Source organism: Pipra filicauda, unplaced genomic scaffold (assembly GCF_003945595.2).
Source record: "Pipra filicauda isolate LSUMZ 115617 unplaced genomic scaffold, ASM394559v2 scaffold856_size65099_pilon, whole genome shotgun sequence".
In the NCBI taxonomy this organism is placed as follows: domain Eukaryota; kingdom Metazoa; phylum Chordata; class Aves; order Passeriformes; family Pipridae; genus Pipra; species Pipra filicauda.
Window position 1 is genome coordinate 46,170 of NW_024105038.1, and position 18,913 is coordinate 65,082.

The 18,913-nt window shown below is 59.4% G+C and overlaps 3 protein-coding genes and 1 long non-coding RNA gene across 7 annotated transcripts; 2 read left to right on the forward strand and 2 right to left on the reverse strand.

The window, feature by feature from the left end:
- Window positions 1–840: 840 nt before the first annotated feature.
- Window positions 841–1,157, reverse strand: LOC120325151. The gene is made up of 2 exons (XR_005567031.1): window positions 1,085–1,157; window positions 841–986 (listed from the first exon to the last, which is right to left on the reverse strand). It is a non-coding gene; the product is annotated as an uncharacterized LOC120325151 (long non-coding RNA).
- A 573-nt stretch (window positions 1,158–1,730) lies between these two features.
- On the forward strand, window positions 1,731–7,142 carry SH3BP5L (SH3 binding domain protein 5 like). The gene is made up of 6 exons (XM_027732898.2): window positions 1,731–2,111; window positions 2,370–2,432; window positions 2,820–2,948; window positions 3,507–3,668; window positions 4,325–4,498; window positions 5,041–7,142. The coding sequence occupies exons 1-6, from the start codon at window positions 1,965–1,967 to the stop codon at window positions 5,431–5,433; spliced, it is 1,068 nt and encodes a 355-aa protein (XP_027588699.1). The 5' UTR covers window positions 1,731–1,964; the 3' UTR covers window positions 5,434–7,142.
- Window positions 7,143–10,278: 3,136 nt separating this feature from the next.
- On the reverse strand, window positions 10,279–15,436 carry LOC113989756 (zinc finger protein 345-like). Of its 2 annotated transcripts, none has more exons than XM_027725804.2 (4): window positions 15,382–15,436; window positions 13,115–13,216; window positions 12,798–12,872; window positions 10,279–12,510 (listed from the first exon to the last, which is right to left on the reverse strand). In XM_027725804.2, exons 2-4 carry the CDS (start codon window positions 13,146–13,148, stop codon window positions 10,361–10,363), a joined length of 2,259 nt encoding a protein of 752 aa, XP_027581605.1. In that variant the 5' UTR covers window positions 13,149–13,216; window positions 15,382–15,436; the 3' UTR covers window positions 10,279–10,360. The 2 variants fall into 2 exon arrangements, with proteins under 2 accessions (XP_027581605.1, XP_027580811.1); XM_027725010.2 differs by lacking the exon at window positions 15,382–15,436 and adding an exon at window positions 14,159–14,272.
- LOC113990825 (zinc finger protein 883-like) lies at window positions 14,146–18,672 on the forward strand. 3 transcript variants are annotated; one of them, XM_039390658.1, is made up of 3 exons: window positions 14,146–14,188; window positions 15,219–15,349; window positions 15,848–18,672. In XM_039390658.1, the coding sequence occupies exons 1-3, from the start codon at window positions 14,172–14,174 to the stop codon at window positions 17,419–17,421; spliced, it is 1,722 nt and encodes a 573-aa protein (XP_039246592.1). In that variant the 5' UTR covers window positions 14,146–14,171; the 3' UTR covers window positions 17,422–18,672. The 3 variants fall into 3 exon arrangements, with proteins under 3 accessions (XP_039246592.1, XP_039246593.1, XP_039246591.1); XM_039390659.1 differs by lacking the exon at window positions 14,146–14,188 and adding an exon at window positions 14,398–14,489; XM_039390657.1 differs by lacking the exon at window positions 14,146–14,188 and having other exon boundaries at window positions 15,128–15,349.
- The last annotated feature ends 241 nt before the right edge of the window (window positions 18,673–18,913 follow it).

An 18,913-nucleotide genomic window follows, 5' to 3' on the forward strand; every position in this document is an offset into this window, starting at 1 on the left:
CCTCCCTCTCTCCCCTCCCTCTCCCTCCTCTCCCTCCCCTCCCCTCTGCCAGTTTTGGGCGGATTTTGTCCGTTTGGGGGCTTTTTTTTAGGCAGGTTTTAATCAAAATCGTTATTTTAATAAATGAGAAATAAATGGATTTTGGAAAAGGGACGTCAATGAAAGAATCAAATAAAGAGAATTTTAAAAGGGAAATTAGAAATAATAAAATCATAAAACAAAAAGGAAAAATGAAAAACAGTAAAACTAATGAAATAGTAAAAGTCTAATAAAAATAATAACGTAAAATAAAAGTAACAAAATAAGAGCACTATAAAATAAACGATGAAATAAAAATAATGAAATAAGGATAAAATACAGAAATAATAAAATAAACATAGGCCAAGTCAAAAAATAGAAAAATAATAAAAAAGTGATAAAATAAAAACCAGTGATAAAATATAAAACCTACAAAATAGTGATAAGACATGAAAAAATAATAAAATAATAAAATAAAAAATGGGGGCGCCCTTGTATCCCTATGCTGTGCTATTTTTGGGGACAATTCGAGGAGAATCAGGGTCAAAAGAGGCGAAAATTCTTTTTTTAGTCGTCCGTCCCGTTCGAGCCCGGCGGGAACCGGGAGGGCGGCGGAAAAGGCCGCGGGTGGCTGAGCCCTGGGGGCCGCCATGTTGTACGGCAGCTGGGGGGCCGCCATGTTGTACGGCAAGAGAGGGGGCCACCATGTTGTACGGCGGGAGGAGCCATGACAGCATTTCCGCTTCCTGTAGAGGAGCGAGGTTAAACTAAGGCCCGGGGCAGAAAAAGGGGGATTTTAGGAGGGTTTGAGGGTCTCGGAGGGAAGTCTTTGTCCTCCTTTATTTTTGACGGCTTTGCATCAAACTTTCCCGGGGTTTCATTTCCCTCCCAGGGGTTCGACGCCGGCGCGGCCATCTTGAGGCGCGGCGGCGCGGTGACACAAGATGGCGGGTCCCTCATAACAAACCCTGTGTTAATTTTGGGAATAATTCGAAAAGAATCAGGACCAAACCGGGCGCGACGATTTCCCTTTACAGACAACCCCGCGCGCCCGGCTTGATCTTACCGGGAACCGGGAGAGCGGCGGAGAAGGCGGCGAGTGAACGAGCACGGAGGACCGCCATGTTGTACGGCAAGAGGAGCCATGGCGGCACTTCCGCTTCCGCTGGGGGAGCGGCGCGGGAGCGGCGGCGGAGCGGGGGGTAAACACAGGCCCGGGGGGGGCTTGGGGGGCTTGGGGGGATTTGGGGGCTCCTGAGGGTGGGGGGGGAGGGGGATATAGGGGATGAGAGCGGGAGAGGCGGCGGGGGGGGGATCCGGGGGGAGGGGGTTGGGGGCTGAGGGGGCTTTGGAGGGGCGGGGGGATTTGGGGGAGTCAGGGGGGATTTTGGAGGATCTGGGGGGATTTTGGGGTGTCCGGTGGGATTTAGGGGGTCTGGGGGGATTTTGTGGGGTCTGGGGTGTTTTGAGGGGTCTTGGAGGGGGTTGGGGGAGATTTGGGGGGTTCTGGGGGGAATTGGGGGGGATTTGGGGGGTCTGATGCTCATTAAAATTTGGGGGCGACTGGGGGGGTCCCTGGACTGTTCCAAGTCAGGCTTTGGGGGGGATTTGAGGGGTTTTGGGGCTCATTAAAATTTAGAGTCGATTTCTGGGGGTCCCTGGGCTGTTCCAAGTCACGGTTTGGGGGGGGAGCCTCTGACCTTTCCCCCCCCGTTCTTTTCCAGCTCCCCCCTCCCAGTTGGACCCTCCCGGACCCCGACTTGAGACCCCCCTCGTGGGGGGGGGGGTTGGGGGGTCTCCAAACGCCCCCGAACCCCCCTGAGCCCCCCCAAAAATGAACTAAAACTCTTTCCCCCCTGAAAAAAAAACCCAAGCCCTTGAATGGCCCCCCCCTCCCCTCCCCCCCAGGGCAGAGACCACCCCAAATCTGGGGGGGGGACCCCGAAATGGGGGACTCGGAGCAGGGGCTGATTTGGGGGGGCACCAACGGGGTGGGGGGGGGTCTTGGTGGGGGTGAAGACCCCGGGACCCCCCCAAAAGGGGCTTCAGAAGAGGAGGAGGAAGAAGAAGAGGAGCTGGACCCCCGGATCCAGGTGGGATTTGGGGGGGGGACGGATTCCCCTGGGTTTGGGGGGGTCCTGGAGGGGGTCTGGGGGGGTCCCAAAGGGCTTTGAGGGGGTTTTGGGGGGGAATCAAAGGGGGTTTGGGGGGCCTTGAGCAGTTTTGGGGCAGGTCCCTGTTCCCCCTCACCCCAACTGTGGGGGTCCTGGGGATCTCTCTCCCCAGTTTTGGGGTCTCTCCCCCCCAGTTTTGGGGTCCCTCCCCCCCTAATTTTGGGGTCTCCCCCCCAGGAGGAGCTCGAGCACCTGAACGAGGCCAACGCTGACATCAACCGGGGGGAGCTGGAGCTGGACGTGAGTCAAACTGGGAGCACTGGGAGCGCTGGGAACGCAAACTGGGACCACTGGGGGCCTGAAATGGGGCACCAGTAACAAACCGGGATTCTGAGTCCTTAACTGGTACCCTTCCCAGTCTGTGTCCCCAGTCCCAAACTGGTTCCCAATCCGTGTCCCCATTCCCAAACTGGTTCCCAATCCGTGTCCCCAATCCCAAACTGGGACCCCGTTCCCAAACTTGTCTCGATCCTCGTTTTCCAGCCCCAAACTGGTGCCCTCAGTCCCTTTACTGGTTTTCCCAGTCCCAAACTGGTCCCAGATCCTTCTCCCCCAGCCCTGCCGGGGCTCCCAGTCCCAAACCAGTGCCCCCAGTCCGTAACTGGGGCCGTTCCCGCCCCATCCCAGGCCGCCCGCTCCGCCTACCGCCGGATCCTGTCCGAGTCCGCCCGGAAGCTGAATTCCCAAGGCTCCCAGCTCGGGAATTGCATCGAGAGGGCCCGGCCCTACTACGAGGCCCGCCGGAGAGCCAAGGAGGTACCGGGAAAATCCGCGGAAAAGGGCCGGGAAGGCCCCGGGAAAGGGGAATTCCGGGTCCCCCATCCCTGTTTCCCGTCGTTTCCCTGGTGTCCCGTTCCCTGAGCTCCACTCCCGGCACTCCCAGCTGGGAATTGCTGAGCCAGGGAGGTGCCAAATCCTGGGAAAAGAGCCTGGAAAACCCTTGGAAAAGGGGCTCGGATTGGGGAAAGAACCCTGGCGAAGGGAATTCCTGGTCCCCAAGCTTTGTCACCCATCCCTTCAGTGGTGTGCCAACCCCTGGAAAAGACTGAAAAAGGGGCATTGATTGGAAATTCCGGGTCCCCGATCCTTGTTTCCCACCCCTTCCCTGGTGTCCAAGTGTCCCGGTCCCTGAAAAAGGCTGGAAAAGGGGCACAGGTCGGGAATTCCAGGTCCCCCATCCTTGTCCCCACCCGCCCGGGCTCAGCTCCCGGTTGGGAATCAGTGCCCCAAGGAGCTCCCAGACCCCGGGAGAACCCCGGGGACCCCCCAGGCGAAGGTCCGGAGCCGGCATTCCCGGCATTCCCGGCGTTGCAGGCGCAGCAGGAGACGCAGCGGGCGGCCCTGCGGTACGAGCGCGCGGTGGGGATGCACAACGCGGCGCGGGAGATGGTCTTCGTGGCAGAGCAGGGCGTGGCCGCCGGCAAGAACCGCCTGGACCCCACCTGGCAGGAGATGCTCAACCACGCCACGCGCAAGGTGGGATACGGGGGGCGGAGCCTTCCCCCTTCCCGGTGGGATCAGCGGTGTGGGAAGAGCTTGGGATAACGGCCCCTTCCCGGGGGGATTCTGTGGGATCAGTGCCAGGGGGGTTGGGAGAACGGCCCCTTCCCCAGGGTGGATTCTGTGGGATCAGCGCTGCAGGAGCTTGGGATAACGGCCCCTTCCCGGGGGTTTCTGTGGGATCAGCACCGGGAAGAGCTCGGGATAACGGCCCCTTCCCCGTGGGGGTTCCGTGGGATCGGGGGCGCGGGAAGAGTTTGGGATGCAGCCCCTTCCCCAAGGGGGTCTTTCCACGGGATCCACCAGCCCCCAGGGATCTCTTTGGGGATGGGCCCCTCGTTGGGATGGGCCCCGTTCCTGAGGGGGTTTGGGGCTGTTCCCCCATTCCCGCCAGGGTTTTCCGGCTGCCCCTCGTTCCCTGTGGAATTTCCTGTGGAATTCCCATGGAATTCCCGCGGGATTGCCGCTGAATGAGGCGGAGGAGGAGCGGGTGGCGCGGCCGTGCCAGGATATCCCCCGTTCCCGAGGGGGTTTGGGGCCGTTCCCCCGTTCCCGCCGGGATTTCCCGGCTCCCCCCTCGTTCCCCGTGTGACTCCCCGTGGAATTCCCGCGGGATTGCCGCGGGGTCGCAGGTGAACGAGGCGGAGGAGGAGCGGGTGCGGAGCGAGCGGGAGCACCAGCGGGTGACGCGGCTGTGCCAGGAGGCCGAGGCCGAGGTCCAGGCGCTCCAGAAGTCCCTGAAACGCGTCATCCTGCGCAGCAAACCCTACTTCGAGCTCAAGGCCCAGTTCAACCAGATCCTCGAGGTCACTGGGAGCGCCGGGAGAGGGACTGGGAATGCTGGGAGAGGGACTGGGGGCATTGGGAGAGGGGCTGGGAATGCTGGGGGAGGGACTGGGAATGCTGGGAGAGGGACTGGGAGGGCACTGGGAACACTGGGAGAGGGACTGGGAACACTGGGAGAGAGAGAAGGCACCAGTTTAACCAGATCCTGGAGGTGACTGGGAGCACTGGGAGAGCTGGGAGAGGGACTGGGGGGGATACTGGGAGGGACTGGGGGGGTATTGGGGGCACTGGGAGCACTGGGAGAGGGACTGGGAGCTCCAGTTCCACCAGATCTGGGAATTAGAACCAATTTTTTTAGGAATCAGAAGCAACTTTTTAGGAATTAGAACCAATTTTTTAGGGATCACAACCGATTTTTTAGGGATCACACCTGACTTTTTAGGGATAACAACCAAATTTTTAGGAACCGCAGCCGATTTTTGGAGATCACAGCCGATTTTTCGGGGGTTCCAAAGAATTCCCAGGCCCCTCCCGCTGATCCCTCCCTGTCCCCCCTCCCCAGGAGCACAAGTCCAAGGTGACGGCCCTGGAGAGCCGCGTCTCCCAGGCCAAGACCCGCTACTCGGTGGCCCTGCGGAACCTGGAGCAGATCAGCGAGCAGATCCACGCCCGGCGGCTCCAGAGGCTCCTGCAGCGCCGGGAATCCCCGGTGGGAGCCGAGAGCAGCCCCCGGCACTCCAGCCCGGAGTCGCGGGGGGCGGATCTGGGGGCGGAGTGTCCGGCCGGAGACTCCCTGTCCGTGCTCAGCCTCCAGACCGTCGCCTCCGACCTGCAGAAGTTCGACTCCGTGGAACACTTGGTGGGGATCTCGGACGCCGCCAGCCTGGGCAGCGACGAGCCGGGGGAGCGGGAGCGGCGCCGGAGCCTCCGGCACCACCGGAGCGTCAGCCTCTGACCCCGAATTCCCGGGAAGCCCCCGCCCCGAACACGCTCGAAAGGCGCCGGGAATTCCGCCGAGTTTCTCAGAGTCGTCCCAAAGCCCCCCCCGGAAATTCCCCAAATCCCACAGAAACCCTCCCCGAGTTCGCCCCGAAATCCCGCAGAATCCACCCCAAACCCCCCCGAAATCCCCGCAAATTCACCCAAAACTCGTCCAGAATCCCACAAAAAAATTCTCCCCGAATTCACCCGAAATCCCGCAAAAATCCAGCCAAAGTTCCCCCCCCCAAATCCACCTGAAATCTCACCAAAATCCTCCCCAAATTCCACCAAAATCCACCCAAATCTACCCCGAAATCTCCCCCAAATTCTGCCACAAAAATCCACCTAAAATTCCCCCCGAATCCACCTCGAGTTCACCCAAAATTCCTCCCCAATCCACCCAAAATTCCCACAAAATTCACCCCAAATCCCACAAAAATCCACATAAAATTCCCCCCAAAGCCACCCCAAAATTCCCCAAATCTGCACAGGATCCAGCAAAAGTTCCCCAAAATTCCCCCCAAAATCCACCCAAATTTTCCCCCAAACTCTGCCAAAATTCCCCCAAAATTCTCCAAACTTCCACAAAAAAATTCCAGCAAAATTTCCCCAAAAATCCCACAAAAATCCACCCAAAATCTTCCAGAATTCCCCCAAATCCACACAAAATGCACCAAAAAACCAGCAGCGATCCCAGGGAATCCCACCAAACCCTGGGATTGTTGGGTGGTGCCGTCGTGTCCCGTGGAATTCCTGGATGAGGCTTGGAAGAGCCTCTTGGATGGTGCCTGGATTTGGGATCTGGGGGGGGACCTTCTGGAATTTGGGGGGTTTGGGGGATAAATTCCTGAAATTTCGGGGCATTTGGGGTTAAACTCTTGGAATTTGGAGGATTTTAGGGTTAAATCCCGGGAATTGGGGGGGGGGGGTTTAAATCCCTGGAATTTTGGGGGGGTTGGGGATAAACCCTTGAAATTTGGGTGCTTTTGGGATTCACATCCTGAAACTTTTGGGGATTTGGGGGATTTTCCCAAAATTGGGGAGTTCTGGGGTCATATCCCTGGAATTTGGGAAGTTTGGGGGCTTAAAGTCTTGGAATTTGTGGGTGTTTGGGATAAATCCCTGAAATTTGGGGGTTTATCCCCAAAATTTGGGAAGCTTTGGGGTTAAAATCCTGGAATTTGGGAGTTTTGGGGAATTTGGAATTTGAGGGGGGAAGGGGTGGAATAAATCTCTGGACTTTGATGGATTTTGGGATTCACCCCAAAAATTGGATGGGTGAACTGGGGGAGGGGGGAGGCGGATCCAAATCCCACAGAATTCCATATTCCCATCACTGGGATGAGCTGGGAACACCCTGAGTGGGGGGAGGGACCCTCCTTTAACCCCATTCCTGTGGAATTCCAGCTTTTCCGGGGAGAAATCCCCCCTTTTCCCAGCAGAAGCTGCGTCAGGAGCCGAATTGCACTAAAGGGGGGGTTGGGAATTTTTGGGATGCGGGGGGGGCTGTGATGAGAATTCCCGGGTTCGAGGCAGCCCCGGGGGTCCCTCCAGGGACTTGATCCCAAAAAAAAAACCCCACCCACCCCCCTGGGATGAGATTCCGGCACCTGGGAACGAGGAGGGGCCGGAAAAACCGGCCCCGAATATTCTTAATATCAATAAAAATGGTTATTGTTGTAATTCCGTGGGTCCTTCTCTCGCCATTCCCGCCATTCCCACCATTCCCAAAGCACTTCTCCCTCCCCACACGGACACTTTTGGGATGAATCCTCTTTATTTTCGGTGGGGTTTCCTTTTTTTTTTTTTTTTAATTCTCCCCCTTTTTTGTGTGTTTTCCTCCTTTTATTTACGTTTTTCCCCAATATTTTTGGTGTGTCTCCCTTTTTTTATATATTTACCCCCTTTTTCTTTTCCTCTTTTTTTGTCTTTTCCCTCTCTTTGGTGAATTCCCCCTTTTATTTCAGTGTTTTCCCACTTTTTTTGGTGATTCCCCCCCCCCCCTTTTTTTGGTCTTTTCTCCCTCCCTCCCTTTTTTTTTTTTTTTTTTTTTTTTATCTTTTCTCCCTCTTTTTTTCCAGGGGTTGGGAAAATCACGCCGAGGACCGGGAAAAGCATTCCCAGACCCGGATAAACATCCCCGGGACAGGGTAAATCATCCCCGGGACCAGGATGAACATTCCCGAGACTGGGAAAACTCACTCCTGGGACGGGGATAAACATTCCCGGGATGAGAAAAAGCATTCCCAGACCGGGCGGAGCCTCCCCGGGACCGGGATGAACATTCCCGGGACCAGGAAAACATTCCCAGCGCCCGGAAAGTCGCTCCCGGAACCGATTAGAGCATCTCCCGGACCGGGATAAAAGATTCCCAGGACCGGGAAAAGCATTCCCGGGACCCGAACAACATTCCCGGGATCGAGCGGAGCATCGCCGGCACCGGGAAAACATTCCCAGGACCGGGAAAACCACTCCCGGGACCGGGAAAAACATCCCTGGGACCGGGAAAAACATTCCTGGGACAGGGAAAAATCACTCCCGGGACCGGGAAACACATTCCCGGCTTCGGGAAAACCATTCCCGGCCCCCCCCCTTTCCCCCTCCTCTTCCTCCCCCTGGATCGGCCCTTTCCTGTGTCCTCCCGGAAGGATCCGGGCGGGAAACGGCGCCGGGAACCGGGAAAAGGGCTCCTGGAATTCCCAGGGATGCTGGATCGGGGCGGGGGGGGCGGCAGAGTATCCCCGTTGTTCCCTGGAAATCCCAGATTTCCCGAGAGGGAATCCGTGGATTCTTTTGTGGGATCGTTCCAAAAAAAAAAAAAAAAAAAAAAAAAAAAAAACAAGGAGGGAAGGGGGGGGTGGTGTGAAATTTTGGGATCGAGGTATGGGATCCAAATTTTGGGATCAAACTTTGATCCCGAAATTCGGAGGGGGGAGGGGGGGGTTGTTCCTGGAAAAAAGACCCTTGAGCGCCACCAGATCCCGGCGGTGGAAAAACTGGGAATTCCTGATGCTCCTGTTGATTTTTTTCTGCCTTTTCCTTTGGAATCTTGGAGGGGGGGGGGGGACCACAGGAATTTTTGGCTTAAATAATTCGAAATTCCTTGGGTTTTTTTGAGGTGTAACCTTCCCACGAGGAATGATCCCTATGGATTCCATCCAACGGGAGCTATTCCAGGATGGGAAAAGGTTGGGAAGGGGCTTCCTGGAGCTGCTCCATACCTGGAAATGCTCCAGGACGTGGATTTGGAGGCCCTTCCACAGGGGAGGGGGTTGGGAAAACCACGAGAAACGGGATTTCGAGGCGCTCTGAAGCCATTCCAAGGAAAAACTGGGAATAACTGGGAATTGCTAACTCTAATTTATTACTACTCATGGAAAGGAAGCAACTCCCAACACCGGGAATGACACCGACCGGAATCCGCGACGCGACGACACCGGAAACACCAGGAAGGGGCGAAATTCCACGGAAATCACAGGTTGGGGGCGTTTTCCCCCCAAATATCCTCAGGTTTGGAGCTTTTGGGGCTCATTTTTGGCCCTTTTGGGGTCACATGTCCTCCAGAAATTCCGTCCTGTCGGAGCTCCCAGGGAAGTTCTTGGTTTCATCCCGTTCCTTCCTCTTCCTCCGGAATTTCGGGACGGTCCCACCCCGCCCGTGGCGGCTCCGGAGGTTCCCAAACCACCAAACCCTGGAATTTTGGGGTAATTGCCCTGAACTTTGGGGATATTTGGGCCCAGATTGGGGCCACTGAGCCCCAAGATGCCTCATTAGCACATTTTTTTCCTATATTTTGATATTTTTCCTCATTTTTCCATAAACACAAGAAGTCCGTCCCGTGGTATCTCCACAAACTCCTCTATTATTTAATTTCCACTTCGAATTTTCCCAACTCCGAAGTTTTCGGCAATTCCCGACTTTTTCAAAAGTCTTTTTCCAGCTTTTTATCCCCTTTTGGGACAAACTAAGAGTCATTTTTAGCCTCACTTGATGTTTTTCTTCATTTTTCATTAATTTTTTCACTTTTTTTTAGTGTTTTTTGAAGGTTTTTGATTTTTGACCCATTTGTTTTCTTCCGTTTCCCATTTTTTCCTCGGGAAACTGGGAAAAATCAGAATTTTAGGCAGTAAAAAAGCACCACTTTTCCCACTTTTTCCTGCTTGTACCGAAAGACATTAAATCCCGAAAAACAACCCCAAAAAATTAAGGAAAAGCCATAAAAAACTCACCACAAACACACCGAAGTTGTCCCAAATTCCATGTGGAAAAGGAAAAAAAAAACCCCACCCAAAATTCCCAAAATATTCCCTGAAGTGCCTGGAAAATGTCACCAAATCACTGATTTTGCCCCAAAAGTTGGGTTTTTTTTCCAAAAAGGACAAAAAATGGTTAAAATTAAAAGAGGAAAAGCCCAACCGGCTCCGTTTGGGATAATGTGGGATCAGAGGGAGAGATGGGAAATGTGGAATATCCCAGAATTCCTCAGGGCAGCTCCCAGGTGGGCACAAGATGATACAAAAATGTGGGAAAAAATCCTGCGAGGTGGGAGCAGAGGGAAAAACCGGGATGGGGCCGGATCTTCATCCCAGGGGAAAGGCCGGAGGGGAATCCAGGGCAGGGGGGCCGGGGTGGGAATGGGGGGGGTCAACCGGCCCCGGTTGGGCACTGGGAGCACTGGGGAGGTGGGCGGAGCCACAGAATGAAGGGGAGTTCCCCATCCCCTAATTAATGACGTCATTAATTAGCCCAGAAGGTCAAAGGGCTCCAGGTTGGAAGAAGCTCCAACGATGAGTCAACGAGACCCAAGGTTGGGTCTCTGCGTCCAACCCATCCCAGTTGGGTACTGGGAGCACCGGGAGGTAACTGGGAGCACCGGGAGCACCGGGCAGGTGGGCGGAGCCTCAGTTGATGAGCGAGGGGGTCTGGGCGCCCGCGGGCGGGGCCGGGGCGAACGACGGGTGGGCGAAGGCGCGGCCGGGGAACGAGAGCGCCCAGGGCAGCTCCAGGGCCGGGCCGGAGAGCGCCGGCACGGGCAGCGCCGAGGGCGACGCCGGGAACGACCCCAGCGAGGCCACCGGGGCCGGGAAGGCGGCGCCGGGGAAGGCCCCGGAGCCCGGCGGGGGCGGCGGCATCTCAGTGGCCACGGAGGTACCACCGGCGGCCGCCGCCTTGGGCTTGTCCCCGCCGTGGGTTCGCTGGTGCCGGTTGAGGTGGGAGCTGCGGCTGAAGCACTTCCCGCACTCCGAGCACTTGTAGGGCTTCTCGCCGGTGTGCACGCGCTGGTGGATGGTGAGCTCGGAGCGCTGGATGAAGCTCTTGCCGCACTCGGAGCACTGGTAGGGCTTCTCGCCCAGGTGGATGCGCTGGTGCTTGATGAGGTTGGAGGAGACGCTGAAGCACTTCCCGCACACGTTGCACTCGTAGGGCTTCTCCCCGGTGTGCATCCGCCGGTGCTTGGTGAGGTCGGACTTCTGGATGAAGCCCTTGCCGCACTCGGGGCACTTGTAGGGCTTCTCGCCGAGGTGCGTCCGCTGGTGCTTGATGAGGTTGGAGCGGACGCCGAAGCTCTTCCCGCAGTCCCCGCACTCGTAGGGCTTCTCGCCCGTGTGCATCCGCCGGTGCTTCACCAGCGCCGAGTTCTGCCCGAAGCTCTTCCCGCACTCGGGGCAGGCGTACGGCTTCTCGCCGGTCTGTGTGCCCTGGTGCCTCACTGCGCCCTCCGCCCGCGCCGAGAAGCTCTTCCCGCACTCGCTGCACTTGTGGCTCCTCTCCGGTGCCGCCCGCGGCGCCCACGGGAAGCTCTTCCCGCACTCGCCGCACTTGGAGGGTCTCTCGGTGCCGCCGCCCAAGAGCCGCCGGCGCTTGGCGGGCGACGCCAGGAAGCTCTTCCCGCAGTCGCAGCACCGGCGCGGCTGCTCGGCGCCGGCGTGGACGCGCTGGTGCCGCTCCAGGTGGGAGCTCTGGGAGAAGCTCTTGCCGCAGTCGCCGCAGCGGAACGGCTTCTCGCCCATGTGGATGCGCCGGTGCCGGTCGAGGTGGGAGCTCCAGGCGAAGCTCTTCCCGCACTCCCCGCACTCGTAGGGCTTGGCGGCGCCGGCGTGGATCTGCCGGTGCTTCGCCAGCGCCGCGTCAGCGCCGAAGCCCTTCCCGCACTCCCCGCACTTGTAGGGCTTCTCGGGAGCGGCGCCGCCGTGCCGGCGCTTGGCCAACGCCGCCGGCTTGGCCGCCGAGCCCTTCCCGCGCTCCGGCGGCTCCGGCTCGTCGCCGCAGTCGGCGCAGCGGCACGAGGGGTCCCCGCGGGCGGCGGCGTGGGTGCGGCGGTGCCGGTCGAGGTGGGAGCTCCAGCTGAAGCTCTTGCCGCACTCGGGGCAGGCGTAGGGCTTCTCGCCGGTGTGGATGCGCCGGTGCCGCTCCAGGTGGGAGTTCCAGTTGAAGCCCTTGCCGCAGTCGCCGCATTTGTAGGGCTTCTCCTCCAGGTGGAGCTTCTGGTGCTTCACCAGCCCGGCGCTGGCCGGGAAGCTCTTGCCGCAGACACCGCACTGGCAGGGCGCGGCGCCGGCGCCGGCGTGGACGCGCTGGTGCTGGATGAAGGCCGAGCCGACGCTGAAGGTCTTGCCGCAGTCGGGGCACTTGTAGGGTTTGTCGCCGGCGTGGCGCCGCTGGTGGGTGATGAGGGTGGAGCTCAGCCGGAAGCACTTCCCGCACTCCGGGCACTTGTGGGGCCGCTCCGTCCCGCGCCGGCGCTTGGGGAAGGCGGAGCCGAACGCCAAAGCTTTGCCGCAGTCGTGGCACCGCCCGTGGCCCAGGAGGCTCCGCGGCGGGAACTTCTTGAAGCCGCGGGGTCCCGACTTGCTCTGGCGCTTCCCCGCGGCTTTGCGGGGCTGGGGGTCGGGTTTCTGGGGGACCTCGCCGGGTTTGGAGCCCTCGGCGTTGGGCGGGTTGGCCGCGGGCTTGGGTTTGGCCGCCGAGGCCGAGGCGGCTGCGGCGTCCACCTTCTCCAGCTCGCCCGGGGGAGGCTCCTCCTCCTCGTTGTCTGTCAACAAACCATCGTCTGCCAGGACAAAAATGGGGGAGAGGGTCTGTCAGTGCCCCAAACCCACCCCTCCGTGGGTTTTGGGCTCTTCCAAAACATGTCCTTGGTCAACTTGGTCAACTCGGTCAACTAGGTCAACCATGGCCCAATTCCCACCCCCCTTGTGGATTTTGGGCTCTTCCAAAACATGTCCTTGGTCAATTTGGTCAACTCAGTTAACCATGGCCCCAATCCCCACCCCCCTCCTGGATTTTGGGATCCCCCACCCCCCTCTTGGCCAACGTCTCCCCCCTCCCTGGACTCACCGGCCCCGAGGCCGCGTCTCCGGTGGGACTCGGCGAAGGCGGTGATTCGCGGCCAACTGATGGCGATTTCCTCGGCTGGGGGGGACATTTGGACACTGATTTTAGGTCTTTACACCCCAAAAAAACCCCCAACCCCACCAGGGCCGTCAGTGGCTGCATTCCCGCTTTTCCCAGACTTGATTTTGGTGGATTTCGGGGGATTTTTGGTGGTTTTCCGCCGTCATTAATTCACCCGCCAATTAAATCCCGCTCACGGAATTTCATTCATCGGAAAAGATCCAAACTTAGGGAGAAATGAAGGGATTCGGGAGCCTCACCCAAGGAAATTACGCTCTCGTAGCTCTCCTGCATCTTATCCCGGTTTTCCGAGCTCGTCCCGGTGCCGACGGGTTCTTTGGGAAGAGATTCCCCCCTAATCCCTGAAATTCCAACAGCTCCAGGTTAGGATCTGGGGTCCACAGAGTGGGGAGACCCCAAAACTGGGATACAGCTCGCCCCCCCCTAAGGATTTCTGGGAAGGGATTCCCCCTTAATTCCTAATTTTCCCCCTCTAATTTTCCCCCTTAATCCCTATTTCCCCCCCAGTTCCTAATTTTTCACCCTTGATCCCCAATTCCTCCCCCTTAATTTTTAATTTCCCCTTCTAATTCCTAATTTTCCCCCTTAATTCCTAATTTCCCCCTAAATAAGGATTGGGAAGGGGGGTGGAGGGATTTAATGGGAATGAGGGGATTAAAGGGAGGGGGTTAAAATGCAACAGGAGGAGGAAAAACCGGGAAAAGGGAATGGAAAAAGGGGGGAAAGGGATGGAAAAAGGGAGGAAAGGGATGGAAAAAGGGGAAAAATTGGAAAAGGGGGGGAAAGAAATGGAAAGAGGAGGAAAAACGGGAAAAAGGAATGGAAAAGGGGAAAAATGGAAAACAGGGGTGGAAAAAGAGGGAAAAACAGGAAAATGAATGGAAAGGGGGGAGGGGACACCGGGAAAAAGGAATGGAAAGAGGGGAAAAACGGGAAAAGGGAATGGAAGGGGGGGGAACGGGAAAAAGGGACGGAAAAAAGGGAAAATGGGGAAAAAGGAACGGAAGGGGGGGAAAACCAGGAGGAATGAATGGAAAAGGAGGGAAAACGGGGAAGGGGCGGGAGGGGGGGAACGGGGAGAGGGGGGATAAATGAGGGAATAAAGGTTTCGGGAGCCCGGAGAGGGAATTTTGGGAATCGGGAGGGGCGGGGGCAATGGAAAAGCGCGGCTGGCGCGGGGGGTGGGAATTGGGAATGCGAGGGAAAGGGGGGAGGTAAATAAAGGGGGGGGGATCGGGGCGCGGCCGGGAGAGGCTTCAAATCCCAGGAAAAATTCCCGTTACCTGGAAGCGGAGGATGCGGAGACGCCAGAGGTGGGAAAAGGGGAGGATTTGGGAATGGGGGGGGGGTTGGAATTTGGGGAGGGGGCGGGAGAAAGGAGGGATTTGGGGGGGGGGGGCTGTTGCACGTCGGCTCCGAGAGCCCCGGACACACAGGAAGGGGATGGAATAAACCGGGATCGGGAAAAAAGGGGGAGGGGGGGGACAGGAAAAGGTGGTGGGGAGGGGGGAGGGGTGGGAAAAGGGGGAGGGGGGCGAGGGGGGGAGATCCCGAGGCCACGAGCCCCCGGGAACGCCGGGATTCGGGAAGGAAGGTCGGGATTGGGGAAGGAAGGTCGGGATTGGGGAAGGAAGGTCGGGATTCGGGAGCGGGTTGGGAGGGGGGCGGAGGGCGGGAGGAAGGAACGACCCCCCCATCCCAAAAAAAAAAAAAAGAGGAGGGGGTGGGGGAGGGTCGCGGCGTCGCCGCCCCGGCTTTGTCCCCCTGGGCGGGGGGAGGGGGGATCGGGGGGTCCCGAAATTCCTGGGGGGGAGGGAGAGGGAGATGGAGGGGAAGGGGGACTGGGGAGTCCCGAAATTCCTGGGGGGAAGGAGATGGGGGGGTCGGGGGGGCGTCAGGGGGGTCCCGAAATTCCTGGGGGGGAGGGAAAGGGAGAAATCGGGGGGATTGGGGGGATCCCGAAATTCCTGGGGGGGGGGAAGGAATGAGGGGGGTTGAGGGGGGGTCTCTTCATTCCCTTCGTTCCTGGGGGGAGAGGGAATGGGGGGACTGGGGGGGGTCCCTTCATTCCTGGGAGGGATTGGGGGTCCCGACATTCCTGGGGGAGAGGAAATTGGGTGGGATTTAGGAGGGATTGGGCTCCTCGTTCCTTCATTCCTGGGGGGTTTGGGGGGGCACCAAGATTCCTGGGGGGAGGAAAGGAAAGGGGGGACTGGGGAGCTCCTTTTATTCCCGGGGGGGGTTGGGAGGGGTCCCTTCATTCCTGTGGGAGGATCCCGAGCCCCCCCCTTGGTTATTCCGGGGGGTTTTTGGGATGATGATGGGACTGTCCCGCTTTCCCAGGGTTTTCCAGCAGGCGATGGATCCGTGGGAGGAACCGGAGCCGGAGCAGACGGTGCTTTTCAGGGATAATGGGGAAGAGGAGGAGGAGGAGGAGGAGGAGGAGGATCCCTACGACCCCCTCGGGATGCAGAGTAAGAGTCGGGGGGTCTACCTACCCTCCTACCTTGGGAAGGGGGTGGAGACCCCCAGGGACACCTGGGAATGGGGTCTCCATCCCCCTTGACATCCCGTGGGATTGGGGTGTCCATCTCCTTTAACATCCCATGGGAATGGGGTCTCCATCCTGTGGGAATGGGAGTTTTATCCCCCTTGATATCCCATGGGAATGGGGTCTGAATCCCACAGGAATGGGGTCTCCATCCCTCCGTGATATCCCATGGGGTTAAGGTCTCCACCCCCTTGATATCCCTTGGGAATAGGGTTTCCGTTCCCTTTGATATCCCATGGGAATGGGGTCTGAATCCCATGGGAATGGGGTCTCCATCCCACCTGATATCCCGTAGGAATTGAGTCTCCATCCCCTGGGAATGGGCTCTGAATCCCGCGGGATCGGCACCTCATCCCACGGCATCGGGACCTCATCCCGTCCCACCCCCACGGGATTCACCCCCCCCTTCCCTCCCCGCCAGGAACCCCGAGCGACCCGGAGATCGTGGAGCTCGACGGCACCGCCCTCCCTCCCCCGGCCACCCCCGACCCCGATGAGGATTCCCGGGAAACCCTGCGCTGGACGGTGGTGCAGCAGATCGAGCCCGGCTCCCCCTCCGCCCCCGGCGCCAAACCCGGCGGCTGCTCCTCGTCCTCCTCCTCCTCCCCGGCCTTCTCCAACCTGCGCAGCATCATCGTCCTGCAGAAGAGCTACGAGTGCCGCGAGTGCGGGAAGAGCTTCAGCTGCAGCTCCCACTTCCACAAGCACCGCCGGACGCACACGGGGGAGCGCCCGTTCCGCTGCCGCCACTGCGGCAAGACCTTCAACGTCAGCTCCAACCTCTACCGGCACCAGCGCGCCCACGGCGCCGGCCCGGCGACGCCGACGCCGACGGCGGCTCCGAGGGCGCGCGGCCTCCCCTACGAGTGCCAGGAGTGCGGGAAGAGCTTCAACGTCAGCTCCAACCTCTCCCGGCACCGGCGCGCCCACGCCGCCGGCTCGGCCGCGGTGCCGACACCGACACCTACGGCAACGCCGAGGGCTCGCGGCCTCCCCTACGAGTGCCAGGAGTGCGGGAAGAGCTTCCGGCGCAACAAGGAGCTGGTGACGCACCAGCGGCTGCACACGGGGCGTCTGCCCTTCCAGTGCGGCCACTGCGGGAAGGGCTTCTCCTGGAGCTCCCACTGGGAGCGGCACCAGCGCGTGCACACCGGCGAGAAGCCCTACCAGTGCCCCGAGTGCGGCAAGAGCTTCAGCCGCAGCTCCCACCTGTACCGGCACCAGCGCGGCCACGCCGGCGGCCGCTCCTACATCTGCACCTACTGCGGGCGCAGCTTCGGCAGCACCCTGCACTTCGAGCGGCACCAGCGCACCCACACGGGCCAGCGGCCCTACAAGTGCACCCTGTGCCGCAAGAGCTTCGGCGACGCGCCCGCGCTGGTCAAGCACCAGCGCCTGCACCTGGACGGGCCCTTCCGCTGCGAGGAGTGCGGCAAAGCCTTCGGCGCCCGCGCCCAGTACGCGCGGCACCGGCGCAACCTCCACGGCGCCGGCGGCACCGGCGCCGGGGGCGGCGCGGGTGCGGCGGAGAAGCCGTACCGGTGCGGGGACTGTGGGAAGAGCTTCTCGTGGAGCTCCCACTGGGAGAGGCACCAGCGGATCCACACTGGGGAGAGGCCGTACCAGTGCGGGGACTGCGGGAAGCGCTTCGGCCGCACGTCCCACCTGTACCGGCACCAGCGGACCCACGCCGGCGGCCAGCCCCACGTGTGCGCCGAGTGCGGCAAGAGCTTCAACAGCACCCTCCACTTCCACAAGCACCAGCGCGCCCACGCCGGGCCCCGGCACGGCTGCGCCGACTGCGGGAAGGCCTTCGCCGACGGCTCGGCGCTGGCCAAGCACCGGCGGGTCCACGGGGGAGGAGGAGGGGGGGGGGTCGGGGCGGAGAAGCCCTTCCCGTGCCCGCGGTGCGGGAGGAGGTTCGGCGGCACCTCCCACCTGCGGCGGCACCTGCGCAGCCACGGCGAGGAGGAGGAGGCCGAGCCGGTGGGCTGAGCGGCGCCGCCGGCGAGTCGGGCGGAGTTCCGGCCTCCCGGAGGGGCCGCCGGGCGAGCCCGACCCCATTGGGTTGACCGGCATTCCCGTTGAGTTGGGCAGAGTTCCGGCATTCCAGAGGGGCCACCGGATGAGCCCAGTTCGTTGGGTTGGCCAACCTTGACGTTGACTTGGGTAGAGCCCCTATTCCGGTGTTCTGGAAGTGCCGCTGGATAAACTCAGCTCGTTGGGTTGGCCAACCTTGACGCTGACTTGGGTAGAGGCCCAATTCCCGATGGGAATCCCGGTGGGATCGGGCTGTTCCGGCGGCGCCGAGGGCGTAGTTTTCGTAGGGTAGAGTAGGAAGGGTGTAGAGTAGAGGGTGGAAGGAGGAGCCGAGTGGGAATTTGGGAGTTTTCCAAGGGGGTGTTTTCCCTCTGGGTCAAAAACCAAAAGATGGAATCCTGCCAAGGGAAAACCCAACCGGGTTCCTGCTCCGGGCGGATTCCGGGAGAAACCACGTCCAAGGTTGGAGTTCTTGGAGGCGCCACCAACTCGTTGCCAAGCTCGGAGAGACCCCAAAACGTGGGATGGAGTCGCCCCTGGATCGCCCCAGATTCCCATCCAGCCTTGGCCGACGCCCATTCGGAGCGTGATGATGTCATCAAGGATTCGGGGCAAAAAACCCACCAATTTTGGGGGAAAAAATCAATTTGAGGCAAAATCCCTTGATTTGGGATAAGAACCCCAATTTGGGGCAAAATCCCCTGATTTGGGGGTAAAATTCCCTGATTTGGTGGGTTTCAGTTGAGGAAGAAGCCAGATCATCCCAACTCCATCGTGTCCCAAAAATTTGGGAAGTTTATTTATTGTATTTATTCAGCTGTTGGTTGGGAGAATCCCAAGGGTTGGGGCAATTCCAAAGGTTGGGATGATTCCAAGGGTTGGGACAATTCCAAAGGTTGGGGTGATTCCAAGAGTTGGGACAATCCCAAAGGTTGGGATGATCCCAAAAGTTGGGATAAGGGCGGATTTGTCCCAACCCGGAGGCTCCTCCTGGGTTGATCCATGGGGCTGGAACGGCTCCTCCAGGAGCATCCAAAGGGAATTCCCAGCTGGAAAAATGGGAATCCTCGGGATGAACCCCAGGAGGGGGAGCAGGACGTGAATCCGGGGGGTTTTCCCAGTGGATTTGGGGGTCGGATCCGTCTCTTCCCAAGGGAAGCAGGAGCTGTGTTTGTTTTGTGAATAAAAATAGATTTAGTGGGAAAAGCCGGAGCGTCCTCGGAGCTTTTCCCGGGAAACCGGAGGGGGGGGGTCACCTGGGGTTGGGGGGGGCCAAGAACGAGCCCCACATTCCTGGAAAACCTCGGGAAACTCCTCGGGGAATTTCTTGGGCAATTCCTTGGGCATCTCTTGGGAATTTCTTGGGAATTCCTTGGGAATTCCTTGGCTCCCCCTTCCCTCAGAGGGTCCCTGGGGAGCTGAGGCATCGGGGAGGGGGGGGGGGGGG